Below are 10,635 nucleotides of genomic sequence, written 5' to 3'. Positions count from 1 at the left end.
AAAAATAACATTGATTTTTTTGCAATTATATTTTGATGCTGGTTTTGTTTACACTTTAAAGCCAAAGGTCGTACGGTGTAATTACTCAAAACTATTAAATAGATACAGACCAAGTTAAAACCCGTATCACTATCGAGTATGAAAGTGAGAAATGGCTATGATTGTGAACATGTGGCAGGCGACATTTTGGTGGGGCCATGGATCTATCCTGCGAACTGAAAATTGATGAAATTGAAGGATCATTTCAAGTATGGATCTTCTGGTAGTGGCTGGTGAAGCCCCGGCTGTTAAATTGGATGATCGAGTCATGTTTGTGTCGTATCAGTTTTGTATCGTATTAAATTTAATAATCATGTCAAATATGACTTATTTAATAATCGTGTCAAAATATTAAGATTCAAATTCGGTATAGAAAATAAATAAGTTACCCAATAACTCTCTTAATATTTATATGTTTAATATTAAACATATAAATATTAAGAGAGTTATTGGGCACACAAAAATTTATTGATATTATAAATTATACATATGTACCAAAATATTACACATTTTATACTATTGAAGTTTTAATTATATATATGTAAATAATATGATATATCAATATTATAAAATATACATGTCTACTAACATTTTACATATTTATACTATTAGAGTTCTAAATCTAAATAAAATTTTATAAATTAAATATTGTATATATGTTCATCCTTAAAAAAAATAGATAATCACATCCAATATTTGAGTTTTGATGATAAAAACATATAAATTAATTTTAAATAAAAAAATATAATATTGTCATTGATCAAGAATAAAAAATAGATCAAAAATTTTAACCCTAACCCAATACAGAAAAAAATCGTATCAACCAAGATCCAACCCATTTAATAATCTGTTAAATTTGACAACTCATACATGTTTATTCGTGTCGTGCTCATGTTGGTTAATCAGGTCGTGTCAAATTTTGCCAGCTCTAGGTGGAGCGACATGAGTTTTGGCCGTGTGTGGTTGTCTTTAATTTGTGATCATGGAATTTATTAAAAAGAGTTGGACTATTGGCACCCCTCCAAAATTCTTATGAAACCCATTTTTCAATAATGCTAAAATTAATGCCAAAAATACCCTTATTCTAAATAAACACATTTAATTTGTGAATCTTTTAATTTTCTATTATTTTCTCGCTCCTCACAAACAAACGTTTATGGGTGATAAATTTCTTGATAAAAATCAATTAATTAAATAAAATATCTATAAAATTATGATGTAAAAAGTTTTATTATGAGCCTTAAAAAAAGGCAGATAATTTTGTCAGAATGTATTTTGTTTATTACCAATAGATTGTCTTAGTAATTGAAGAAAAAATTATAGAGAATTTGAGAAAAAAAAATTACATGTGCGAGTTTGATAGTAGAGAAAATACAAAAGTTTGAAGTGAGATAAAATAGAGTATTTATTCTTAAATATAATTGTAATGGAAAGGGGTTTTAAAAGGATTTTGGAGGGATGTCAATAGTCCAACTCTATTAGAAAATGTTATTAATTAATGGGTTACGTTGGTTTCATGGGGTGGTGGTGCCCACCCCCTACTTCAAACGAGATTTATTAAAAAAAAAAAAATGTTATTAATTAATGGACAGTTACCATTTTTCACCATATGTATAGAAAAAAAAAAAAAAAAAAGAGACCAAATGTGACGAGCAAATTGAAGAAATTCTAATTAGATTGAAATTTATAATATTTAGGAATGACTTAATTAATTTGTATTCTACTTTAATTAGGTTTTCTATTTAGAGTTTCATTAATTAGGCATAGCTTATTTGAGTTGTATTCCTCTAATCTAAATATATATCTTATTAAAATAAACTTTTCTATTTAAATTAGGATAAATCATAATTAATATAGATATGGGTCTTTTGTAGCTTTCTACAAATGACCTTTGATTACGTGTCTGTTGAATTACGTGTATTATCATTTAGTTCTTAGCGAAAAAGATCCTTCACTTAGAAAAAATGTTATTGCGCATTAGTCGCCTTCACATTAGTTCTTTCTGATAATACACGTAAATGATCGTTTAAAATGATAAAATCTTCAAATGCATCGAAAAAGATCCTCAGCGAGGCGAGGTTTTATGATAACTTCAAGAGGGTTCGATTTGGGCAAGGCAAGGCCCAAACCAATCTGCATATCAACAGGTGTGCCCCCCACGGTTGCCAAATCAAACCCCTGAAGAATCCGAGCAAGCGTTAATTGAACAATTTGTAAGCCAGATGTCATTCCAGGGCACGATCTTCTTCCGAAGCTGAACGGAACATACTCAAAATGTTGAGTGTTGACATCAACATCAGCATGAGTTGTCAGAAACCTTTCTGGTCTGAACTCGCACGGATTTTCCCACATCCGAGGGTCTCTGTGCAGCTTCCATATGTTCACGATCAAACGCGTGCCTTTCGGGACATGATAACCACCAATTTCACAATCTTCCATGGCTTCCCGAATTCCTGTTACAGGACCCGGTGGGTAAATCCGTAGAGTTTCTTTGACAATGGCTCGAAGGTATTTTAGTTTCTTCATATCTGACTCGTTTACCCATCTATCTCTTCCAACATGGACGTCCAACTCTTCCTGTGCCTTCTTCAGCTCTTTCGGGTGGTTCAACAACAGGGACATTGTCCAAATTATTCCAAGATACGTGCTTTCTGAGCCTGTAAGGATTAAAATCTGCAAATATGTATACGGATTCAGTTATTGTTGCTGACAAGCAGAGAAAATTATTAAGTCAAACTTACTAGAGCTGTTGCTTTGACGACAGTATCACGTGTATGTCCGCCCATCACAGCATCTTCTTGCAGTTTTGAAAGCAACACGTCTATGAGGTCACCTTTACCATTATGGCCTTCGCCCTGTAATTTATTTTGAAGACGTTCTTTAAGCCAGTTGCCGATCACATCGTCAATTTCCTTAGCAGTACTCTTCATAGATCCCACATGACCCTGAAAGTCAATCCATTCAAGCCATGGTATGGCATCTCCCAAGATGAAAACCCCGAATAGGTGCGTTGCTTCTTTTATTGCTCTATTGATACGCCAAGCCTCGCTGCCTTGTTCCTCATAATCTTTAGCTGAAAATCGCTTCCCAGCTATCAGTTTCAGGCTTATATTGAAAGTCAACTGCTCGATTAACTTGCTGATCACCACCTTCGCAGGATTGAATGCGTTTTCTGAGCAAAGTGAGTACAAATCTTTGATGAAAGTGTCAACTTCTGAGTAGCGAACGTGCTTCAGCAATTCAAGCCGGTGACTTGAGAGAAGCTCTGTGGTGGCTATTTTGCGAATATCACGCCAGTACGGACCGTAGGGAGCAAGTGCAAAAATGGCGTTGTCATAACCCATCAACTTGCCTGCTACAATTTTTGCCCTAGTAGCCAGAATTCTGTCATTGGTAGTGAAGCAATCCTTCACAATTTCCCAACTGCTCACAATCAATATGGGATGCTTGCCAAGTCTAAGAGAATAGATGGGCCCATATTTATCGGCCAATGCTCCAAGTATTTTGCAAATTGGTTCTTGGCCATTTAGCAGAGGCAAATGGCCGATGAGTGGCCATGCCCCAGATGGCTCGGGGGCAGTATTTTTCTCTCTTTTGTTTATAGATTTTGCTATGATTCTCCAAAAACAATAGACAATTAGCAGAGATAAGAGCTCAAAAATTGGTGGGCTGAAAGAAGTAGAATCCATGGTGATTTTGCCTGGGATTTGCGGTCCTATTTATAGTCGAGTTTATAGTTCAAGCTTCACCATTCACTCTGGAAACAAGATTTGGCACCGACATTTAGTTGTCAAATAAAAGTTGACAACAACAATAAATATGATTTTCAAATTATAATATTTTTAACAAAAATAATAAAGATGTTATAGATTTTTCGTCGTATAAGTATAAGATGAAATCAATTTAACTTTCAAATCACAATAATAAATATTTATCAAACACCTTAGTTTTAGACTCAACTACAAAATCAAGTATTACCTTAAAAATTCAATATGTGGCTAAGATTAATCTAAAATTACAAAATTACTTCAAAATCTAACGTGACAGCTTTGCGTATTATTATTTTTCACTAGTACTATACTTTCTTATATTTTTAAAACTAGTTGAATCATTTTATTTTTTATTCATTAGATAGTTAGAAATCAATAATCTTTTTTTTTTTTAATTTCAGTAGTTGTTCAAAATATCGAATTAGTAGATTCAGAAAAGATGAAAATAACCCCAAAAATTAATAAGGAAAACACTTGACTGATCCGGTGATTTTTCCTTTTTCAAAATCTTTACATGCTAGCATTTTTTTTTTGTGGTTCAATAATTTCCTACTTGTTAGATACTTTATTAAGGTGTATGAAAGGATGAGTTATTATTATTATTATTATTATTATTATTTGGTTACAAAATTTTTGAGTTGTCGGTGATGAAGAAGGGGCTTAAGTTTGGAGTTTTGGAGTTAAGATTCTGCGATTTTGGAATGTTCAAAAGATGTCCTGTATTTAAGGGCCAGTTAAGAAAACTTATTAATGAGGACATCTTAGCCGTAGAATCTTTTAAATACCACCACGTGTCATAATCTCATTAAAAGCTTTTAAAAAAATTATGTAGTGCATCCCTGACCTCACGTTATCAGTCAGATTCTTGTTTTATTTGTGAGTGATGAAGCCGTCTAGGTGTCTACTACTGCCTCGTGCGGTCGTGCCTCCTCGTGTTTCATGCTGGTAGTTGAAATGTCAAAATACGAACAGCATGTTTAAGATGAGAAATAATTGGATAAGGTCGATCACACATTAGAGTTTAGAGACGCTGACAGATGTTTTTACAATAGTACAGAGTTCCACGATAAAAATAATTGTCGCGTTTAACACTCTGAATTTAATGAGTTCAGTTGCCAACGACAACGTAATCTATCAACTCAAGCCTAATGGGTTTTATTTAAAAATATTAAATTTACGTAAGTCATATATTAAATACAAATAGTACAAGTTTTCTTTAGATAATTTGATCATTTTATGCTATAATAGTAAAATAATTAATTAAATTTTATATTAAAAGGTGGGTCATTTGAACTTACTACAATATTCTTGAAACTCATTTACTTATTGTACCCACTATTAAAATTTAAAAATTAAATTTATACTCTACACACTCGTGACCCACCTGAATACCAAAACTAACTTCTAAAACAAATTTCCTATATTAATAATAATTTTTAAATAAACTCATTACAATTATTTACGAACCCATTAACCAAGAACATGAAATAAAAATGTTATTTATGATATGTTGAATCGACTTACTTGATTTCTGTAATTATTATTTTAGCTGACAAACAAAAATTGATTCAAATGCGCAAATAAAAATGGCTTCAAACAAAAAAATTTCATTCAATTATAGAAGTTGAAGAAATATTAGGAACAAAGCTTTCTCTCGTCAACGTTTCTCTTTCTCATAAACTTGTGTATGCAAAACTTTCTTCCTCAAAGTTTTAATTTTCGCCATTCAAATTACAGGAAAAAAGAAATTCATTGTATGTAGAAGTTGATTAGTCAAGTTCGGATGTAGCCTTGATTGTGATTGTCTTGGATTTATTTTTGTAGGTAAATTTTGGTGGAAAAAAGGATAAAGGGCCAGATTGGGAATGCTGTAACTTTTAAAATAATTATTGTTAGCTGTGCTATAAAAATAATCAGCTGTGAAGAGAATCAGTTAAGTGTTTGGTAAATTTTATTTTCAGAATTACTGTGAGTTTTGAAAGCAGTTATGAATATTTGATAAATTTTACTGTTAAACAGCTAAAAGAAAACAAATGACTAAAATGTATATAACGTAAGATAAAATTTACTTATGCACATAAAAACATGTACATATAATATTTTTAATTGTGTATTATAAAATTTTCTACTAAAAATAAAATTTATAATATACTGATTTTATTTTTTATCTTAAAACATTTGATAATTAAAGTTATAATATAGTGAAACAAATTAAATAATAATTCGACCAACAATTGATGTTAATAAATTCATATTGATGAATTATAATATGAATTATAATATAAATTTATTAAAATATTGATTTTGTTTCCAATTTGAATAAAGATAATTTTGGGTTTAGGTAATAATTTTAAGGATATTTATGGAATTGTATTAAAGGATAAAATTGATTATCAAAATCAGAATCTAAAAGCTACTCCTTCCTAGTCACATTCCACCTACCTGGTTGATTAAGTTCCTGGTCGTTTAATAAACTTTTGTTTCTTTAAAAAAAAAAAAATACCCCTTCCTGACTTTTCAAAATCAATTGTAGGAGGAGTTGATTTTGACAAAAGTAATTTTAATTTTTTTTTTACTAAACACTAAAATTAACTTTTAAATTTTCAAAATCATTTTTAAGCCTCCCATAAGCAATTTCAAACAGGTCCAAAGTATTATTAAAATTCCATAATTTTTGTGGAAAAAAAGTGTCGATAATTAATGTTGGATGGAAAATATGTATTATGATAGTTATATGTATGAAATGGATGCAAGATAAAAATATTTTATTTAACTCTACTGTGTTGTACTTAACAATAAATTACCACGATGGGTAATTTAGTAATAAATTTTTTTGTTAAAAAATGAGTATATTAAGTATTTCAGTGAGTTCAACTAACCTTACTTTTATATTAAAATAATTTTAGTGATCAAATTCAATCATCAATATACCTTAAGTTGAAAAAAAAAAAAAAAAGAGAGATTTAATTAATTTATTCTAATTTAAAATTTTCAAAAATAACATAGAGTTTTTGTAATTATGTCCTGATGCGGGTTGTGTGTACCCTTTAATGCCAAAGATCGTGCGGTCTAATAAATCAAAACTATTAAATACATGGGTAATTTTTAGGGACCTCCCTTGAGGTTTGATGTATTAACACTTGAATAGAAAGTATGATTGTAATTACAGAAACCTCCCTGCCGTCTGTACTCATTTTCCTTGACTGTTAGTTGACCAGTGATAGGTCGAAATTACCCTTGCCTCTGGAAAAAGACTAAAATGCCTTTGGTGCCAAATATTAATTATTAAGCTAATCATTACAACACCCTAGGAAATAAAAATTCGACACCAAGTATCATCAACTGGGGAAAACAAAACCACCGCTAGGAAACTTGGCTAGATAGACTATATAGTAAAATAAAATTTAAAAAAATTTAACATAATACAACAGTTCAAAATCAACTTTGGTATTTCTAATACACAATAACTTTGACATTTGTTTAGTTCCATTGATCTTTAAAATGCTCCTAATTGCATGATATTTTTCAACCATCTCCTTTGGAATAAGAATTTATTCTCCATCACTAACTTCGATCTTTGCTCTTTTTTCTTCTACTTCTTTGTGAAGTACAACTGCCTTATTTTCCAATTTTTCAGCATATCCTTCCTTCTTTCTTTCCAATTATTCCTGTCAAATTTACTGAATGTGCTGAAGATGAAATGGGAAGTAGAGTAAAGAAAAAAAAAATCTAGAAACAAGAAGAGTCAGGTAACCTCAATCTTCTTTCAGGTGGGCTTATAAAATTCCCTCTTACTAGCTTCACATGCAGCAATGGCCGAAAGCTTTTTGGCCTTGATCAAAGTTTTTAAAATTAATTCAATTCACATATGATCTGTAGAAAAAATATTAAAAAAAATTATATTTTTACACATTCATGGTTAAAAAAATTATATTTCTTCATTGTCTTTATCACTAATGCTTTTTTTTTTTTATCAAGTGACGAAAAAATCTCCATATTAGGGAGCACACGCAATATCCTTTTCAACCTCTTCAAAACATCACAAACAAACCCATATTTTCCAATATTATTAATACATACAACTTCACTAATTTCTAACCTGCATAGGTATATTTAGTTCGAAGCACATGTTAAGAAGTCAAATCTTCTAAACATCATCCATATAATTCATAACGGTGCTAACCCATTTTTATTTGACAAAGAACCCACATAAAAATCACTAATTTCTAACATCATATGTTTTGATTAGCTCGTAACTTGACGAATTAGACAGTAAAAAACTAAAAGTAACAAACAACATGCATCTTCTTCAACACATCAACAAACTGATATAATTTTTTATTGAACAACACAATGCCAGCAGTTTCTTCAGCACTTCACAAGCCCATTTTCATTTTCAAACCAAAAAAAAAAACCCCAATCTATGATTAAAATAAAATAAAATTCTAATTTATTTAAAATAGAATGCATTAAAAAAATTAAAATCCGCAATTTTTTCAAAGACTAACCTTTTTTACTTCAGTTTAATGCAGTCACGTCTGACACCGAGCGCCATTGATTTTCACATGATGTCACCCTTAAGCCACCACCGACGCTTTCTTGATAACAAATCTAAGCTAAAGTTGCGGGGTTTGGTGACTAAAATTTGATTTATTTTTCCATCTTCAAAACATTTACAGGTGGATGGATATGTGTGCGCTTCGGCTGATGAAAGAGAAAATGGTTTTGAGTGTTTCGGTGGGCACATCTCCAAAGCAACTTTTTATCTATTTTAATTTTAAATGCGTTTTTACTAATTTACCCCCATATACTGACTATATACGAAACTGAGTATAAACGGCAGGGGAAGTATCTGTAATTACGGTCATACTTTCTATCTATGTGTTAATACACTAAACCTCAGGGGAGGTCTCTAAAAATTACCCTTAAATACATACGGACCAAGTTAAAACCCGCGAGAAATGGCTACGATTGTGAACACGAGGTGGTGGGGCCACGGATCTATCCTGCGAAATTGATGAAATTGTCAAGTACGGATCTTCTGGTATTGGGTGGTCGGGCGACGTGAGTTTTGGCAGTGCGTGGTTGTCTTAATTAATGGGTTATTAATTAATTTGTGATTATGGAGAAATGTTATTAATTAATGGGTTACGTGGGTTTCACAGGTTGGTCAATTTGGTGGTGCCCACCCCCTACTTCAAACGAGAAAATGTTGTTTGTTCCAAAAAAAAAAATGTTATTAATTAGAGGACAAATTACCATTTTTTCACCAATGTATAGAAATGACAAGAGAGCAAATGTATTGCAAAATTTTAAATTTTACAATAAAATTTCAATAAATAAATATTTGATAAATGAATAGTCTTAATTAAATAATAAAATGTTTCGGCTTTAGGTATCGTTTGTTTTTTAATTTAATAACTTAAAGTGACTTAACTTAATTAATTAAGTTAATTAGAGGTATTTGTTTTTATAACTTAATGATACTTTTTAGATAATTTTGACTTAATAAAATAAGCCAATTTTTTGACTTTTTACTTAATGGAGAAATCTGAATTAAGTCAGTTACTTACTAATATAAAAAATATCCATACTTTATAATTTATTTTTTATGTCTATCCTAAAACTCACCCATAGACATTTACCCCACATAAAAATATCCCTATTTTTTCTTTCTTATATTATATACGATAAAATTTGAAATTTATGGTATTTTATATATTAAAATTCTAAAATAATTATGTATTCACTTGAATATAGTTTTACTTATAAATGTTAAAATATTGTGGTATTTAATATATTATTTATTTGACATTCAAATTTAATAAGGATACAAATGTAAAAGTACATATTTTCAGCTTTTTAAGTTGAAAAAAATAAACAACTTAATACTTATTTTCTGAGATTCAGACGAAAAAACAAACATATTATTCAGATTCAGATATTCAAATATATTCAGAATTTAGACTAATTCAGGTCTATTAAGATTTCAGTCAAAAAAACAAACGCCACCTTAATTTGGATCAGTGCGCTAAACTAATAATTTTACTTAATGTGTAAGATAAAAAAATTTTAAATCCTTTAGGGCCCAACAAAAATATAAATTAATAATTAAAAAATGCAATCATTAAAAATATAAAATTCACACGCTTCAAGATTTTTTTTGTTACAAATTAAATTATCTAAATTCAAAGTTTTAAAAATACCATTTTGTTTGTGTTGTAAATATTTTTAACTTTTTGCCATGAACATGGTGGAAAAATGGTATTTTCCCAAATTATTAATCGGTTCAAAGAATATGATCACATCCTCGTCATACTTTCATTTGTTCATCCCGCGTTATTAGTATCGTAGAAATTATCTCTCTGACCTTATTCTTTAAACAATAAAGAGCTAGATTTTCAAATATACATAAAAACTACAAAAGCTTAGACAAAGATCCTTAGAAAGCCACTGTCGGAATAATAATAGTACTACAATGGAGGTCGACGACAAAATGGAAATATAATAAACTAGCTCAAAAATATATCGGTGGCCTGAAAGAAGTAGAATCCATAAATAATAAAGTTGTTTATTAGCATAAATAATATTTATGCACCATAAGCCTGAAAGAAGTATAATTTTAACAAAAATAATAAAGTTGTTATAAATTTTTGATTATATAAACATAAGATGAAATTAATTTAACTTTCAAATCACAATAATAAATGTTTATCAAACACTTTAGGTTTAGATTCGACCACAAAATCAAACATTACCTTAAAATATTTAATATGTGGCTAAGATTATCCCAAAATTATAAAATTACTTCAAAATTTGACGTGAC

At 29.9% G+C, this 10,635-nt stretch overlaps 1 protein-coding gene across 1 annotated transcript; it reads right to left on the bottom strand.

The window, feature by feature from the left end:
• Nucleotides 1-1,989: 1,989 nt before the first annotated feature.
• LOC18049178 (cytochrome P450 82G1) lies at nt 1,990-3,805 on the bottom strand. The gene is made up of 2 exons (XM_006443486.2): nt 2,781-3,805; nt 1,990-2,712 (listed from the first exon to the last, which is right to left on the bottom strand). Exons 1-2 carry the CDS (start codon nt 3,726-3,728, stop codon nt 2,083-2,085), a joined length of 1,578 nt encoding a protein of 525 aa, XP_006443549.1. The 5' UTR covers nt 3,729-3,805; the 3' UTR covers nt 1,990-2,082.
• Between the last annotated feature and the right edge of the window lie 6,830 nt (nt 3,806-10,635).

Source organism: Citrus clementina, unplaced genomic scaffold (genome assembly GCF_000493195.1).
Source record: "Citrus clementina cultivar Clemenules unplaced genomic scaffold, Citrus_clementina_v1.0 scaffold_3, whole genome shotgun sequence".
In the NCBI taxonomy this organism is placed as follows: Eukaryota; Viridiplantae; Streptophyta; class Magnoliopsida; order Sapindales; family Rutaceae; genus Citrus; species Citrus x clementina.
This window is presented reverse-complemented; position numbering and strand designations above follow the sequence as displayed.

Excerpts from the sequence above, each read along its gene's own strand:
- LOC18049178 (XM_006443486.2), bottom strand. The coding sequence starts at position 3,728 with ATGGATTCTACTTCTTTCAGCCCACCAATTTTTGAGCTCTTATCTCTG. Across the intron at positions 2,713-2,780 it reads TCGTCAAAGCAACAGCTCTA|ATTTTAATCCTTACAGGCTC; the intron begins GTAAGTTTGACT and ends ACATATTTGCAG.